General features: G+C 47.5%; 1 protein-coding gene across 1 annotated transcript in view; it reads left to right on the top strand.

Annotated features, from left to right (window-relative positions):
- The first annotated feature begins 1050 nt into the window (after positions 1-1050).
- PSTPIP1 (proline-serine-threonine phosphatase interacting protein 1) overlaps positions 1051-18492 on the top strand; it is a 43537-nt gene continuing 26095 nt past the window's right edge. Inside the window, exons 1-3 of the mRNA XM_053402661.1 lie at positions 1051-1318; positions 14783-14883; positions 18239-18313. Coding sequence (XP_053258636.1) covers positions 1286-1318; positions 14783-14883; positions 18239-18313 — 209 coding nt within the window. The 5' untranslated portion in view covers positions 1051-1285. The remainder of the gene's footprint in view (positions 1319-14782; positions 14884-18238; positions 18314-18492) is intronic.

The following is an 18492-nucleotide window of genomic DNA, read 5'->3' as shown; positions in this document are numbered from 1 at the left end:
TTCATGCCAGGGTAGTCAATGCAGTGCACTCCAGATACTGTTAGATTAGAACAGGCATAGGCAAACTCAGCCCTCCAGATGTTTTGGGACTACAACTCCCATCATCCCTAGCTAACAGGACCAGTGGTAAGGATGATGGGAGTTGTAGTCCCAAAACATCTGGAGGGCTGAGTTTGCCTATACCTGGATTAGAATTCTACCCCCGCTTCTTAATGGGCATGTATTTTGTACATTGAATTACATTTCCCTTTTAAGATACTTTGGAAGTTTCTTTGTTCTACTGAGCATCTAACTCTCTTCTGCTCTTTGTTTCCAGCTTAGGAACAGTGAAAATGTTTGCCATTTCGTTTGAAGAAAGTGCTCGCCAGCTAAATAGCCAGGCAAAAAGCAACTTCTGCTACGTTTTATCTGCAAATGGCATAACAGAGGAAATGATGGTTCTCGGGTCCGTCTGCAAACAGTGACTGAAATGTCACATTTTAAAACTTCTCGCCCAGTGATATTGATGGGAGAAGACTCTCTATTAGTATTCCAGGGACGTTCCTTGTGTGCTACCACTTCATTCATATTCACAGCTGCAATGAATGAACATAGCACATCCAAAAGCTACATATTGATCCAAATAGGCTAAGCTGAAGCAAGTGCCATCTACCCATTTCCTTAATTTTTATGAGAATTGGAAAATATTGCAGCAATTGCTGAGCCTGCAATGTCACAGGTCTGCTTCCTGTGGCTATGATTTGAGCCCAGCACAAAAGATTACCAAAAACACACGCAAACTGCCTTGCATCAAGAAATGCAGCCTCCGTGGTCAACAGAATGGGCCTGCTCTCAGTTTTCTTCCCAGAGTTTGTAGCTTTGTCCATTGATCAGACAACACTTTGGCTTTCTGGGGTGTAGCTAATCTTGTCACTAACCCCCCCCCATAAAAAACCTGCCTCATTTGCACACAGATGATAGGGTGTTTTTTTGCTTCCTCATTTCAATACTCACCATTTGCCAGAACTGAAGTGAGGTTGATAGCAGAGCATAGGGGTGGGGCAAGAGGAGGGAAAGAGGAAGGGGAGACCTGTGAGGTTTGGGGTGTGCTTTCTCCCTCGAAGTAGCAAGTCATTTCACACTCAGCTTCCTTAAACCGCCCAGAGCTGTTTTGCAAGCTGCAAAAGAGAGCATTCCTCTTTCGGCTTCCGTGTGCTTGGCAGCCAGAGCCAACTGGGTTCCTCTCCGTCAAACTTTTGGTGCTGTGGGGAAGCCTGCCCAAAGGGGACCTTTCCTTCAGCTCCTCATGACACACCTGCAGTTCAAAGACACCTTCTGGGTAAGTGCCAACATCTTGATTTTCACCTTCATGGAGATAAAGAGGCAACACTGGCTGGCTGCGTGGTCTGAATTGACCTGGTGCCGCACTGTCACAATTTTGCCTGCAAGTTTAGTTTTCGGGGCACGTTTTCGGGGCACGTTTGCAAACTGGTTACCACAGGAAACGGCGGAAGGGGCCTCTTTAGGACACCTGAATCCTCACAGTCAAAAGGTAAGGGACTTCTAGGATCCACTTGTACTATAGTTAAAAGAATCACTTATTTCAAACTTTTAATTGCTAAAAAAGAGAGAAGGAAATGAACTCCTAAATGTTTAATTTTTAAAAAAATTTGAACGACTAACTTCTTTCTTGGGGATGCTGGCAGAACATGGGTCTAATGTTCATTGCTGTCGACAGCTCATGTTTCTATTCTTACGTGGTGCTTTTTGTCTTAGATATACAACTTTGCTAGTGCCGCTTTTATTTGGGTGGAGGGGATGCTCATGGCACCACACAGAGAGTGTCTTATGCAAAACCTGAATGTTATTATGCAACGGTTGCCCCACCCTGGTGCTCAGGTGTCACCCTTGAATATCTTGGCCTTTCCCAGTTGGTGGGGGTTGTTTCTAAAAATAAGGGCATGAAGAGCCCTCCTCCGTCAGACCAAAGGTCCATCGGATGCAGCCCCCTGTGATCTCGTGGTCCAGCCAGATGCCTTAGGAAGCCAGCAAATGCGTCATGGAGGAAGCAGCCCTCTGCTCCTCTTTTGCTCGCCAATACTGACATTCAGTGATATACTGCCTCTGAATCTGGAGGGTAAATCCAGCCCATGGTTCCTCAAGCTTGTATCCCCAGATGTTGGACTACAGCTCCTATTATCCATAACCATTTGGCTAAGCTGGCTGGGGATGATGGGAGCTGTAGTCTGAGAACGTCTGGAGACCCAAGTTTGAGGAGCACTGATCTATCTAACATGATGAATGGCCTCATGTTTCTGGATGTAGGGGGCTTCAGGCTATGTTTCTACTCCACTTTGCCTATGGATTGGCCACCACACTCTGCTATCACAGGAGAAGACTTTTGGTTTGTGGGTGTCCCAGAAGCAGGGACATTTTTCAGAATTTGCCTTCCAGGCTATCATGTCCAGTTAGGAGCTACAGGTCATGGTGTGTGGACGTACCCTGGCAACTTCCTCACCACAGGGCTGCCCCAATACATGTTGTTGTGTCAGAACAGCAAATGGCAAGGCCCTTGCTGCCCCGAGAGCACATAGGGTCCCAAGTGCAGTTATGTCGGGAAATCTCACAAGAACTTCTTTCTGCAGCCATGTCTTAAACCTCTTCTCAAACTTTTATTCTCTATGGGCCTAACTATATGTGCTTCTCATTGCACCTCTTGCAGCCGCATCTTCATTTTCTGTTTTATTTAGCTACAGAGGAGCAGTGGGGAAGGTGTGGCTTTTATCAGGACGGCAGTATACAGGGAAGGGGGCTTTACACCCGTCTCTGCTGAGCAGGTGCAAGATTCCAGGGGTCTTGGCACGTAACCAGGGTTTGTGTTCCTGTGGATTAAGGCACAGTGGAGACGGTAGTGTCTTTTAGAAAAATGGTTTATTTACACATATTTACACCTGAGTTTAGGTGCAGGGGGTGCAGAGCATTACACCCCAAGAGTGTCTCTTGTTGCTCCCCTCATAGATACATAGATGCTTGCGCCCAGAGCAGTAAACAGCCAGGCTCCCTGGTCTCTGCATGCAGCCTTTCCCAGCCAGCCCTGCATGGAATTCTCCTCCTGTTCCTCTAAACCCCTTTTATTCCTACGGTGACATCATGCCTCCCAGCAACCTCCCCCCTCCCAGCTTATATCATTGGACACTGAAATTCTAACCTTGACCTCCGTCTCTGATCATCTTCCTCTCATGGGAAGAGGGTCTCACAAAACCACAAAAGTTAATTGTTTGTGGACCTCTGGGGAGGAAAGATGGTGGATTGGTCATCGACTGCTTATACAGAGATGAAATGTATTGATTAAGAAACCAAGGTATACCAAAACTCCCTTTTGAGATAAGGGAGTTCAGGGATAAACCTCACATGTCTTCAGAAGGAGACATTCATCATGCCAGAGACAGAGGTTTTCAGGGGTGGAGGAAGATCTCAAGGAAGGAACATTCACCAATCCCATGCACCACACAATGGCCCTTAAATTAGGGCGTCAGGTCAGCAAACCTCATTCTTTTAACTATTTCTGAGACTAGAAGTGGGACGCGGGTGGCGCTGTGGTCTAAACCACTGAGCTTCTTGGGCTTGCCGATCAGAAGGTTGGCGGTTCAAATCCCTGCGACGGGGTGAGCTCCCATTGCTCGGTCCCAGCTCCTGCCAACCTAGCAGTTAAAAAACACGTCAAAGTGCAAGTAGATAAATAGGTACCGCTCCGGTGGGAAGGTAAACGGCATTTCTGTGTGCTGCTCTGGTTCGCTAGAAGCAGCTTAGACATGCTGGCCACATAACCCGGAAGCTGTACGCCAGCTCCCTCGGCCTATAGAGCGAGATGAGCGCTGAAACCCCAGTCGTTCGTGACTGGACCTAACAGTCAGGGGTCCCTTTACCTTTAAGACTAAAAGTAAATACTAATTGGATTTTCTATCTGTCAGTTAATTAGCACCAAAGAACATGTGGGCTGCTGGGGGCTGAAAAAACACTGGTTAACAGGCTAGAAAATAAACCAAAAGGTTTAAATTAATTACTGGCGACTTCGAAAGAAAGAATACAACTATTCTTTGAGAGAATAGTTGCCCGAGACCATCGGGCACGGCATTGACATCAAACAGGGCATTTACTGAGCCTACCCCGCCTTCCTCTGCCCATCCCCCGATGCCGCCTGGTTGTTCAGGTTGGCAGATTCAGAGATCATTTGAGCAGACTTGAGCTGGCGCATGATGCTACAAGAACTTCGTCTGCTACAAGAACCTTTCCCCTCCCTTTCCCCCTCCCCCCTTCCTTTGCCATTTGTTTTAGTCCTTTGTTTCATGATAATATTTAAGTTTTTGCTTGCTTACTGTGAGATGCTTGATTGTTGTTCTCCTGTTATTTAGGTGTTTTTTCTTCCTTTATGTACGTTATATGGTAGTTCTGTTTAGCTGTGGAATGTTTTGGGGGTTATTTTTTAATTTTATTAATTGGTTTGTCTAATATTATAATAGTAGGCTGATAAAGAACATAATAGTTTCATATAATCAGAGAGGTAGCTGAGGTTAGCTGGCTTGTTCTACTCGACTAATTAGAATTATCGAGTTGTTGATACTATAAGTAGAACAACTAGGCTAGGAAAGAATAACGCCAATTGCCATCAATGGAGGCTAGTATGAGGCTTGGGACTGCGACCGTGGGGGGGCGAGGGAGGTATGGTGGGGGGGCAGATGTTATCAGCGAAGGGGACCGAGATACGGATATGCTCGTACCCCTTCCAATCTGCGCCCCATCCCGAGGGACGAGGGTAGGGTGTCACTGGTGCTGTGCAATGCCAGGTCTATAGGCAACAAAACCGCCACCCTGCAAGATTTCTTTACCTCGCAGGGGGTCAACCTGGCTTGTGTGACGGAGATCTGGGTGTGCGAAGGGGAAACAGTTACCTTACGAGAGATGGCACCCCTGGGTTTCTCTGTCCTCCACCAGTCGCGGACTGTGGGCCGGGGGGGGAAGGGTGGCATTATTAATCTGGGAAGATTGTTCTTTCAGGGCTCTACCATCGCCATTGATCCCCAGCATTGAATGTGTTGGCCTAGTGTGGGGCTCCGAGGAGAGCTTGGCTGTCTGGCTGGTGTCCCGGCCACCTAGCGCACCAGCAGCCACTCTGTCAGGCCTGCTGGAGGCGGGGGCCGGCTGGACCTTGGAGTTCCCTAACCTATTGGTATTGGGGGACTTCAACATCCATGCTGATGCCACTCCCTCCTCACAGGCTCTGGACCTGGTGTCTTCCATGGCGACACTAGGGCTCTCCCAGTTTGTTTCGGGCCCCACACATCAAGCAGGCCACACGCTGGATTTGATCTTTGGCGTCGGTATAGATGTGATCATGTTTCCTTTGATGAAGGTGCCATGGTCTGATCACTACGCTCTGAAAGCCAGGATTGACTTTCCACCCCCACCCTGCTTAGGTGCTGAGCCGATTTGGGCTCACCCGCAGAGGCTGATGGACTCTGATAGATTCCATCAAGCCTTGTGGGACCTTGGTCCCCATGGCGACTCATTGACTGAGCTTGTTGAGGGCTGGAATACCCAGCTCCTGGCAGCCATCGATGAGATCGCACCTAAGCGCCCTCTGCGACCCCACAGAAACCGGGCTCCCTGGTTTACCGAGGAGCTTCGGAAAATGAAGCGGGACCTCAGACAGCTAGAGCGAGTATGGCGGGGTGCCCGTGATGGAGCCTCAAGAACATCTTATAGGGTTTTTATGAAAACCTACGAGATGGCAGTGAAGGCCGCTAAGAAGTCTTACTTCTCGGCCTCCATTGCATCCGCTAGCTCTCGCCCGGCGCAATTATTTAGTATAATCAGGTCTTTAACGTCCCTTGAAGGACAGCCAAATTTAAATAACAATTTGACACACGGCTGTGAGGCATTTGCGAGCTTTTTTGCGGAGAAGGTATTGTTGCTCCGCCATGACCTCCCTGCCAATTTGGATACAATAAAGGAACTGGAGGCCCCTCGACTGTCCTCGGGTCCAGTATTGGACCACTTTGACCGGATATCCCCAGCCGATGTGGACAGATTCCTCCGAGCTGGAAAGCCCACCACCTGTCCTCTTGACCTGTGCCCGTCTTGGCTGATTAGAGCGTGTCCAGATGAGGTGCAGGCCCCCCTGGGGGATATCATCAATTTGTCCCTTGGCACCAGGACATTCCCAGGGGAACTGAAGGAGGCAGTGGTGCGCCCGCTCTTAAAGAAAGCATCATTAGATCCTTTAGATCTATCCAATTACCGCCTGGTTTCGAATCTTCCGTTTCTGGGTAAGGTGATTGAGAGAGCGGTTGCTGAACAGCTTGGTGGGTTTCTGGATGAAACATTGGCTCTGGATCCATTCCAATTCGGCTTCCGCGCTGGTCATGTGACTGAGACGGCTCTGGTTGCCCTAACAGATGATCTCCGCAGGCAGCTGGATCGAGGTGGGTCGGGGCTGCTGATTCTTCTAGACCTGTCAGCAGCCTTCGACATGGTCGATCACAAACTCCTGGACCACCGCATTGCCGACGTGGGGATCCAGGGCACAGTCCTTCAATGGCTGCGCTCGTTTCTCTCTGGTCGGGGACAGAGGGTGGCGCTTGGGGGGGAATTGTCATCGCGCCACTCCTTGGTGTGTGGAGTACCTCAGGGTGCGATACTCTCCCCGATGCTTTTCAACATCTTTATGCGCCCCCTCGCCCAGCTTGTCCGGAGTTTTGGGCTGGGCTGCCATCAGTATGCTGATGACACCCAACTCTATCTGTTGATGGATGGCCATCCTGACTCGGCCCCAGACACACTGATCAGATGTTTGGAAGCTGTGGCTGGATGGTTACGTGGGAGCCGGTTGAAGTTAAATCATTCGAAGACAGAGCTCCTCTGGCTGGGCCGGGACGATATGGGATCGAGGGGGCAACTCCCATCTCTTGCGGGGGCGCAATTAGTGCCAGCACCGTCCGCTAAGAGTTTGGGTGTAATCTTCGACACCTCCCTTTCCATGGAGGTGCAGATTGCAACTATAACAAAGGCGGCATAGTTCCATCTCCGCCAAGCTAAGCAGTTGGCTCCTTACCTCTCTCGCCCTGACCTAGCCACTGTGATCCACGCGACGGTCACCTCCAGACTGGATTATTGTAACTCGCTCTACGTGGGGCTGCCCTTGAGACTGACCCAGAAACTCCAGCGGGTGCAGAATGCCGCGGCGAGACTCCTTACGGGGTCCTCGCTGCGAGATCACATTCACCCAGTGCTATACCAGCTGCACTGGCTCCCGGTGGAGTACAGGATCAGGTTTAAGGTGCTGGTTTTAACCTTTAAAGCCCTATATGGCCTAGGACCCTCGTACCTACGGGACCGCCTCTCCTGGTATGTCCCACAGAGGAACTTACAATCTTCAAACAAAAACATCTTGGATGTTCCAGGCCACAGAGAGGTTAGGCTGGCCTCAACCAGAGCCAGGGCTTTTTCGGCTGTGGCTCCGATCTGGTGGAATGCTCTGCCACAAGAGACTAGGGCCCTGCGGGACTTGACATCTTTCCACAGGGCCTGCAAGACAGCTGTTCCACCAAGCCTTTGGCCAGGGCACAGCCTGACTCCCTCCTTTGGCAATCTTCACAGAACTCTAGCCCAATGGTTGCCATCAATTTGATTTGAGTTAATTTTATTGTTGTTAGCCGCCCCGAGCCTGGCTTCGGCTGGGGAGGGCGGGATATAAATAAAAATTAATTTATTATTATTATTAACTGATAAGATAGCTCTGAATCTGCTTTACATTTTCAATTTATACAGCCTATAAATCTCTGTCTTGTACGTGCTGTGTTGGCTGCGAAAATGAAACAGAGGTTCTTAAGAGGAAGGAATGTGCAAGCAGAGACAAGTTCCTGGAAGTGGAACTTCTCCCAAGGAGGAGCTTAGCAGAACCCAATGTGGCAAAGCCAACACCAGATGCTTCTCCAATCATTGATATCCTACAAAGCCTCCCAGATGAACAGCTGGCAGAGTTAAGATCCGAGGTGCGCAGAACTTTAAGAGAAGTTAGATCTGATCTCTGTCAGACTACAGAATGCACAGGAGCTGTGGGGAAAGATGCGGATTGACTTCTGCCTGAGCACGGGACAGCAGCAGGAGTTGGAGTGGATGGGAGGATGGAAACAGGAGAAAGGAAGGGGTTTAAGAGGCAATCTGAGATGGCAGAGATGAGGCAGAGAGAGAAAGGGCAGAAACTGAAGCAAACACGGAAGAAAAAGCCTCTAAGCTCTCAGTGATTGGTTTGGAAAAAGAATGGAAGAAGGATTTTTCCTTTTTTCTTTAAATAAGGATAAAGCAGGACCAACAGGAAATGGGACTGGAATATAAGGAACTGACTATGGTTTAATGAAGACACAAGCAAATAAGTACAGACTATTACACTATTAAGATTTGTTAGAGAACCTGGGGAGAAATTCATCATATTGGACCACAGAAGGACTATTTTGGTCACATAGTAATAACTGAAGAGCTACTTTTGGACTTTTTGAGTGGAAAACGGCAAATTTGAGATGCCTGGGGACTGGAGACTGAGAAAACAACACCAGCAGACTGAGAAAAGGCTGGATATTAATGCAGCTAGATGGTATCCTGGCATACTTTGAATATTTTGCATAATTGTCATATACATAATCAGCAGCAGAGAGAATCAGAAGATCCTCTTTTCTTTTCTTTTCTTGTTTCTCTTCTTATTTTGTTTTTCTGTTTTCTTTAATTCTTGTTTTCTCCCAGTTAAGTCTATCTATATCTATGCTTCGTTTTTTGAAGTTTCCTATCTTGGATTGATGAAGATGTTTCCAGGAAGGTGATGGATGATAGAGAGGATCTCTCAGGGTGGGAGACTGGGGGAAGAGGGGGAAGCTCCCAGGTGAGAGCTGGGATGGCTGTGTGGAATGTGTGTGGGATGTGCTGGGATGTGTGTGGAATAAGGGTTATAATATAATTGTAATAGTGGACCTGGTTTTTATTTTATTTTACTTATTTTTAGTTTTCTTCTTCTCTTCTTTTTATTTTCTTCTTTTGCTTCTGTTCTATTTATCTTCTTTAGATTAGTTTGGCTTTTATTGTATTGTATGTTGAAAACTCTTAATAGAATTGATTTTAAAAAACCAACTAGGCACCTTCCTTTGTATTACAGAATGGTTCTTCTCCCCAGGTGATTCAGACTGCATTTCTGCACTGCTCAACTGTCTCACACCTGGGTGAAGACGTCAAGCATTCAATCCCCTACATTTACTAACTCTAGAACTTATGGGGGGGATCTGGCACCCAGGAATTATGGGGGAATCTGCCCCCCCATTCATAACAGGGACTTTAACCATCATAACTGCAATGAAAATCTGTACTGGCCCGTCTTTCTTGTGATGCAAATTTGGCTTTGAAAAAAGCTTCTACCAAAAGCAACAGAAATCCCCCCCCCAACAAAACCTAACTGCTTCACTGTGGTCTTTCTAAAATGCAGGTGCCTGTAATTAAATAAATAAAAACATGATTGCAACGTGCAAGAGACACCATGGACATTCTGTGCACTGTTTCTTATGGTTAGTTGTTTCTGTACCTGCCCAGCCCCACGTCAGGTGACTTATGTAGCAAGTGCAAGCATTTGGTAAGAAGGAAATGCCTTTTTTTTAAAAAAAGGCTGCTAAACAGGAAATCTAACTTTCCACCTTTATGACAATCTACTTTCCGTGCTGTATTCTTTGAACTAGGAAAGTAATCTTTCCGTTTTCGCTGTGGTGGTCTGGCTTCTCTGACATCCCGCTGGCAGGGGAAGGGCCATGGTTCAGGGTAGAGCATTTATTTTGTATACAGAAGGTCCCAGATTCATTCCCCGGCATCTCCAGGTAGCTCCGGGAGAGACCCCGAAACCCTTGATGACCACAGTCAGTCAGTGGAGACCATGCTGTGTTATGCGAACTAGCAGGTCTGTCTTAGAGTAGGTGCCTTTCTGTGTTCCTCTCTGCTGCTCCCAAGCCCTTCCAATACCTGCGCTGGCTATGGCTCCCGGAGATCAGCCAGTGCGGGTCAGGTATAGGCACATGGCGGATATCCTGTGGAACTCGCTCCCACAGGAGGCAGGGATGGCCACCAACATGAATGGACATGTTCATGGAGAAGAGGGCTATTAATGGCTACTCAGACAGCAGTGCTTCTGAATGCCTGTTGCTGGAAGCCACAGGCGAGGAGGGGGCTCCTGTGCTTAAGTCCTGCTTGTGGGTTTCCACGGGGGGCATCCGGCTGACCACATTGAGAACAGGATGCTGAACTAGAGGGGCCCCCCTTCTGGGCCTGATCCAGAAGGCTCTTCTCATGTTCTTATGAGTTAAGGCAGGAATAGGTACACTCGGCCCTCCAGATGTTTTGAGACTACAGTTCCCATCACCCCTGACCACTGGTCCTGTTAGCTAGGGGTGATGGGAGTTGTAGTCCCAAAACATCTGGAGGGCCAAGTTTGCCTATGCCTGGGTTAAGGTAAAGGACCGCTGGATGGTTAAGTCCAGTCAAAGGCAACTATGGGGTGTGGCGCTCATCTCGCTTCAGACTGAGGAAGCCAGTGTTTGCCCACAGACAGCTTTCTGGGTCATGTGACCAGCAAGACTAAACTGCTTCTGGCACAATGGGACACCGTGATGAGTGGCAGAACACATGGAAATGCCATTTACCTTCCTGCTGCAGTGGTACCTATTCATCTACTTGCACTGGTGTGCTTTCAAACTGCTAGGTTGGCAGGAGCTGGGACAGAGCAACAGGAGCTCACCACCATCATGGGAATTGAACTGCCAACCTTCTGATCAACAAGCCCAAGTGGCTCAGTGGTTTAGACCACAACACCACCCGCTTCCTATATGTTCTTATGACCCTGTGCTAATTAGCCCATTATCTGACTTGTTGCAATACAGTTTTTCATCTTCCTCTATTCTAAAATCCAGTGTAATTTCCCTGGTGGGAAAACCTGACAGTGGCTGAGCCCTGTCTTGAATCTGATGATTCAAAGGCAGCCTCAGAAGGGGACGGGCAACGTGGCTGTGACCATTTGGCACACCAGCGCCAGCAGCACCAGCAGCTGCTCCCTCCAGCAGCCTGTTCCAGAAGGCTCTGAGCCCTCCAGGCTGTCCGTCTCCAGCCGTGTGGCAGAACACTCGAGAGATGGCGAACACAACTGTAGGTTTGCTTATTCAGTTATGGGGGGGTGTTGAAAAAAGATGCTCTGAAAGGCATTTTACACCATGGTGCAATCCGTTTTCTTTTTAAATGTTGGCTGGGAAATATCCACTGTGCTACTCTACCGGTGTGTTGTCATTGTATCTATAGCACAAAATCTGGAAACGGCAGCACAAATCCTACATATGTTTATTCAGAAGCAGGTCCTGTGAATTCCCTGGCGCTTCCTCTCAGGGAAATGTGCTTAGTGCAGGATGGTGGCTGCTGGAGACACAGCCTTACGTTTGGTGGCCCCCTCTCTAGGGATCTTTTCCACCAGGAGGCCTGGAAGGTGTCTCCCCCCCCCCATCCTTTTGGAGAAAAATTAGGATGTATTCCATTTTTTAAAGAAAGCCTTAAAGGAAGAGTTGTATATGCCTTAGGCAGCTGTTCCCTTCCCCACCCACACCAGTTGCTGCTGGGCCACTTGATATGCTTAGAATATATATATATATATATATATATAGAGAGAGAGAGAGAGAGAGAGAGAGAGAGAGAGAGTTTTTAAACTTTTTTTTTTTTGCTTTTCTTACAGCCAGCTGCCTTATGTGTTAATTTTGTGACTGTGACATATTATCTCTTTAGGCTAATTGGGTCATTGCATGACCTGACTTTTCTCCTGTGCTTCAGCGAAGTTGGAAAGCTTTGTCTCTACTTTTAAGAAGGGTGGGCATGTGTGGCAGGTCAGACTAGGCTAGGGAGACCCAGGTTCAAATCTCCACTCATCCACAAGTCTTAGGGCCAAACAAGAAGCAACATTAAAAGTGATAGGGCATTTAACGGGCATTTTTTTAAAATGTATTTTTATTAAAGATTTTCTTGGTATGTGCATTTTTTTTCAAGTAACATTTTTACAGATCAGTTTCATTTGTTGAGACATTAGGAAGAAAAGGGGCAAAGAGGTGGAGGGGGAGAAGATGGGTGGGGGTGGGGCCAGGTGGCGATGTTTCTATTTTACTTAATGTATGTGTGGGGTTTTGTGTCAACGTCGCTTGTGCAGGTTCTCTGCTATTCACTTGTGTTCCTTTGGTGGTGAGAGAGGTTGGGGTTGGCCTAGGGTGTGGTTTTCCATTTGTGATTGGCTGTGGTGATCTTTGTCTTCATGTGTGAGTGGGGTGGGTGGGTGTTTTGGATCAGGTTAGCCAGATTGATTTGTATGCTGTTGATCGATTCTTGTTGTTGTCTTGTTGAGCTGTGTATGTGATAAAGGGAAGCCATACAGGGGTGAAGGCGTCTTCTTCTATTTGTCCCTGTGTCAGTTTCAGTTTATTTGTTAATTTTTTTAGTAAGGCTGTTTCTCATATGGCTGTTGTCCAGAATAGTTGGATTTTGGGACATTCCCACCACATGTGGAGGTATGTGCCTGTGGAGGTGCACCCTCTCCAGCATTTGGTGAGGTTCCTACGCATATTAGTGCTAATTTTCTTGTTGCTAGGTACCAGCTGTAGATGAGTTTCAGAGTGAGTTCTTCCGTTTTCGTTGATATGGATTTAAAGGGGGGTTTAGACCATATTCTGGTCCACTGAGTGGGGTTAATCCTATGGGGTTAAGCCTATGTCATCCTCCCATTGTTTTTTGATTGCATCTAGGGGGTTCATGGTATTTTGGAGTAGTATTTTGTATATTTTGTATATGGCGGATACCAACCCTTTGCCGTGTTCCTTTGTTGTTAGGAAGAGGTTTTCAAAGGTTGTCAGGGGCCAAGTTGCTGCTGATTTTACTGCTGGATTATTTAAGAGGGCATGTAATTGGTGATGTGTTAACCAGGACATTTAGGAGTCTTCTAGTTTGTCCTGTATTTCTTGTGTTGACAAAGGTTTCTTATTTTTATATAAGTCTATTAGGCGATAAAAGTCTATGGTTTGCCAGGTTTTTATCTGGAGGTTTTGTGCTGTGTGGTGCAATAATGGGTGGTGCGCCAGGAGAATTAGTGGGGTTGGGGATAGTTTGTCTATTTCTGCTTTCCATGCTTTGAGTGTGGTCTGTGTGTACCTGTTAAGTGTTGTGGGAATTTTCTTTAGTTTGTTTGGGAGGAGAGGGTATGCTGTGGCGCAGGTATTTTCAATTGTGTCCCTCTCTAGGTGTATCCATTGTTTTGTCTCTTTAATGGGCATTTTTAAAAAAAGGAAATAGGCACCATGGGAGGCCCACGCAGGATTAGGAGTAAGGTGGGCAAAGAGGAAGAGTTTCACCTCTCTCCCTACAGTAATCCCAATAAATCCCTTCCTTGCTGCCTTTTGCAAATGGAGGAAATCTCCCGCTGGGGGCAGTGGAAACGGTTGAACTCCTTCTCCTTTTCAACCATACATCCCATCCCATCCCATGTGTGTTTGTATCCTGCAGCAGCTGTTTCTGTATTTTAGACCTGTAAGGTCATGTAAGATTGTCTGGGGAAATTTCCACCCCTGGAAGTGATTATTTGCTTTTGGGTCACCCCAGGAACAGGCGCCTTTGCCCCAAACCCCTTCACCTGCCAGTGGTGGTTCATGGCGGATGGTGGCTGTGGAAGCTCAGACCTGGGTCTGCCCCAAGAGACCGTCAAGATGGTCTCTGGCCTCTTCAGCAGCCTCAGCTTTTGCTGCTAGAGTCAGTCAGGGCCCTCCCAGGCCAGGTGGAAAAGGCTGCCAAGCCGGGAGCAGTTCTGCCAGGACTCACACCCAAGAGCATCCCTATTCTCTTGCCTGCGTGACACTGCTACCCCCAGGGAGGTGGATGAAACCTACTGGGACACACAGAGTGCTATACTTGATGAAGCGTAGAACATCAGTTGTGAATTTGCATCATGATACTGATTCATTTTATTTAATTCCTCTGTTTCAAGCCAAAAGAATCCCCTTGGCTGCTTGCATAAAACAACACAGTACAACCACATTTGTAAAGATGCCTCCATGCTCTCTTGGCACATGGCGTAGCTCTGGGGTGCAGCATGATCACCTCTTCAGCCCACCCCTTAGACTCACCTCTGCTCAAGCACCCCCAGCCTCCTGGACCTTTGCTGCCCCCCAAGCTCTCTGCCTTCCTTGCATTCTATCTAGGTATTTTTTTATTTCATGAAATTTATATACTGTTTGATTGCAGAAAAAACCCTCAAAACGGCTTACAAAAAAGATGAATCAATAAAATGATCAGTAAAAAAATTACAACCACAATTTAAAACTACAGTAAGTTAAAACCACAGTAAAATAGACCAAAACAAATTAAATTCATCTGAAACTTTTAAACTTGCATTTAACTTGTGGCATTTCAACCGCTGGCCTTCAACCGTTTATGGCTGGAATTGTGCAAGTTAAACATGCATGAGATGGGATTTTTCTTTGCTCTGTCCTCCTTTCCCCCCAGGCGGTGGGTCTTTTCACTGTCCAGAGCACCAAGGGAGCAACCAAGGGCAGCGCTGGGTGAACTGCTGAGCGATAGCAACTTGCATTGGAAATGACTGTGCAGCGCTAAGATCCCCCACCTGATCTAGACTGACTAATCTAGTTGTTTATATGGTGAGAATGGTTTTAGCTAATTGGAATTCATAATTTCCATTTCCTAGTGTAAAGAATTCACTGTCCATGCTGGGTACGATGCACTTCTACAACGACTGCTGGATGGGAGGAAGATGTGCAAGGATGTGGAGGACCTCATCAAACAAAGGTAACTGAATAGGGTAATTAAGAAGGAACACTGGCTGCCCTGCCCCCTGCCCCTGTCGGGGCGCTGGGCGCACCGTGGACCAAGATGGAGCAGGCTTGCTTTCTGTTGCTCCAGAGGAGACGACCCAAACCAATAGATTCAAATTGTAAGGAAGGAGATTCCAGCTAAACATTAGGAAGAACTTGCCGGTGGTAACCTTCATTCAATGGTGGGACGGACACCCTCAGAGGGTGGTGGACTCTCCTCCACTGCATTGCAGGGGGTGGACTAGATGACCCTTGGGATTTCTTCCAGCTCTGTGGTGGGTAGTAGTGGGATACTCTGTCCCTCCTGCAGCAGCTCACTTGGTTTCTGGGCTGGCTGCAGAGAGACCTCTTCCTTCCTGGCCAGCTCAGAAGCAGAGCAAGTTGCTGGAGGAAGGACAGACTAAGAAGTTCCTCCTCCACCTGCTGTTCCTTGCTGAATAGGAAGGAAGGAGAGAGAGAGAGAGAGAGAGAGAGAGAGAGAGAGAGAGAGAGAGAGAGAGTTGCAAACAAGCAAAGACACTGAGCTGGAGAGATCTAGTGTGGGGTAGAGATTAAAAGTGCCAGACCAGGACCTGGGAGGCCAGAGTTCAAATCCCCACTCAGCCAGTGAGAAAACATGCAACAGTAATGGTTAATGATCCAGCTCCCAGTTAGGTTTTGGGATGAATTCAAGGTGCTAGTCCTGCTGGTGCAAATCTAAGAGTGCACTACCATCTCTGGCAGAGGGCCACAGTGAAACCTCCCTCACAGGGAAGGGAAGAAGGGAAAGAAAATGGGGAAGCAGGGAGCCACATACGTCGCCTTGCACTCCTCTGAGTGGGGATGAAAGTTGATATCTGTGCTTGCTGAAACAATGCCATCCTTCAAAATGTTCAATTCTTTGAATTTCCTAGCACATTTCTTGGCTGAAGTAGTAAGTCCAGGGGCTAAGTGTTGTTAAAGAGGAACGTGCATTGTATTAGGTGAGAGCTGCTTGGCAAAAATGTGGATATTAGGCAAAACTGCAGAGAAATATAAGTATGCATTAGGAAAAATTCACGCTAAGATGCTGATGAATTATGAAAATTGTGAATTTTTCCTAATGCATATTTATATACTTGGAAGAGAAGAGAATAATGGAAGCCTGGTGGATCAAGCCAGTGGCACGTATAGATCCTCATCCTGTTCTCACAGCGGCTGAGCAGATGCGCCAAAGTGAAACCCACAACCAGGACTGGAGCACAAGAGCCCCGTCTCCCCTCCTGCGGTTTCCAGCATTGCTGCCTCTGACTGTGGAGGCAGAGCAGAGCCATCCTGCTAGCAGCCCTTGATCGCCTTCTCCTCCATGAACTGGTCCAATCCTCTCTAAAGCCATCCGAGCTGGTGGCCCTCCGTGTCTCCTGGCGGAGGGAGGGAGTTTCATAGTGTAACTATGTGCTGCCTGAAGAAGTCTTTCAGCTGCCCAACATTCAGCTTCAGGAAAGCAGTGTGGTCTCCCCACCCAGTGCTCCCTTCTGTCCCCCCCCACCTTTGTAGGAGCACAGCCCCTGAGAGTAAAATGGGCTCTCCCAGTGTCCTGCTAATGAATCATTATACACTCACAAGTGACACAGCCCCCTGTCATCTCTCCAGAGCTATTTTAAAACATGTGAGCAAAGTTTTCTTTCTCCTGGTGGAAACAGTGGCTTCGCATAGGCACCAGAGTGGTTAACCTGCTGAGGGTGGAGGCAGAGTGAGAAGCGCAGGTGGGTTTGAGTGGCTCTGGGCCCCTGGAACTAATTTGGGGGTGGCTCACTTGGCTGGTTTAAGGGATGCCTTCCCCCATCATCCTTCTGGTTCCTCCCGACTGGAGCTGTTGGGAGCTGTCATCTAAAATATATGGGAGGCATTAGGGGTTTTTTTGGGTGACCTCCAGGACATGAAGCTGGTCAAATGAGGCGACGCTGTGGGACGCTGAAGGGGTGAGGCCAGCCTCCTTAACCTGGTGACCTCCATGTTTTGGACCACAGTTCCCATCAACCCTAGCCAGAATGGCCAATGGCCGGGGGTGATGGGAATTGTAGTCCACTGTACAACATCTGGATGGTGCCGGGATGGAGAAGGTGAGGGGGGATGGGTCATTTTCAGTTTCTCTCAATTTCTCATTTTCTCAGTTAAATATGATTCAGATTCTACATTATGTGGCCATAGACCTGAAAAAGCATAACAAACAATCATACAAGTAAAATAAGCAAACGACTGTTTAGCTGGCTTGCTCCTCCCCAAACCATTACAATTGTGCAGACACTCTCCTCTGACTGCCATGACATGCAAAACATGTTTGGGTTTCCAAGTTCTAAGTCCGGAGGTAAAAAAGAGAGCTGTCACCAGGCAAAGGGGAACATGGCAATTTTGTGATGTGGACACGTGACCATGCTTTGCAGTCTGCCTTCAGTGCTGTTTGGGTTTTGTAATTCCTGCTAGCCCTGGGCACAAGAAAAGAATGAAAGAAAGAAATGTATTACGGTCCCAGACCAGATTCACAAGAAAAGAATGCCACCATGAATTTGCGTAGACATGTGGGACTTGGCAGTGCATTGGATTAGGAAATGTTGCCATGCAACCAGCTGTGGCTTTGCATCTCTGTCCTGCCATCGCATCCACGACGGAAAACTATTTCTTTGAGCATATGAACTGAATTCCTTTGATGTGGGAGAGATTGCTGTTTCTTAGGCTTTCTCTGCAAACTGGGAATATTAGTGACTTGCTTCTTCAGGGTTGCTGTGAAGAGGACCAAGACAACACAATGTTGCTTGAGCTATTAGAATTGTTTCCATGGCCTTGGAACTTTTATTATTTTGCACCTCCCTTGTGACACATTTTGTTCCTCCAATAGTTCTAACAAGAAATTGCAATTGTCAAAGAAAAGCAACTCAATCACCATCTAGCACTATCAGTGACTGTGATGTGTCACTTTGCCGTGCAACTGTTGCACAGTGCTCACATCACAAGGCTCATGTCCGCTGCATGTCTTTAATTCTGCAAAGGGTGAGCCTTTTGCAGCTGTGCAGCACAACTGCCCATGTGGCCTTTTTGGAAAATCCCACCTACTTCTCCCTCCCAGCATCAGTTCTTAATTATTGCAAGAATCCCATTCAGTTTTGTCTTCATTTATGGGGTGTGCACCTGCCTCTTTCCAATACTGGCTTGCACCACCTCCCTTTTCTTACTTGTTTTACTTGATAGGCTTGTTTTTAATGTACCCAAATAGTGACCAGTACAAGGCCTGTCAGGGCAAGAGACCCCAAAATATATGGGCGTTGGTACTCTTTGAACTTCAAATAGTGAAGTTTTTTCTTCTCTTTTTGCAGGGCACAAGCAGAAGAGCGGTACGGGAAGGAGCTGGTTCAAATTGCTCGGAAGGCAGGAGGCCAAACAGAAATCAAGTAAGTCCTTTTGAATGTAACATGAATGTAACATGATAGCAATGACTGCAAAGTACCGTATTTTTCACCCTATAAGGACGCACTTTTCCCCCTCCAAAAATGAAGGGGAAATGTGTGTGCGTCCTATGGGGTGAATGCAGGCTTTCGCTGAAGCCTGGAGAGCGAGAGGTGTCGGTGCG

This window comes from Podarcis raffonei, chromosome 9, assembly GCF_027172205.1.
Source record: "Podarcis raffonei isolate rPodRaf1 chromosome 9, rPodRaf1.pri, whole genome shotgun sequence".
NCBI lineage: Eukaryota > Metazoa > Chordata > Lepidosauria > Squamata > Lacertidae > Podarcis > Podarcis raffonei.
This window is presented reverse-complemented; position numbering and strand designations above follow the sequence as displayed.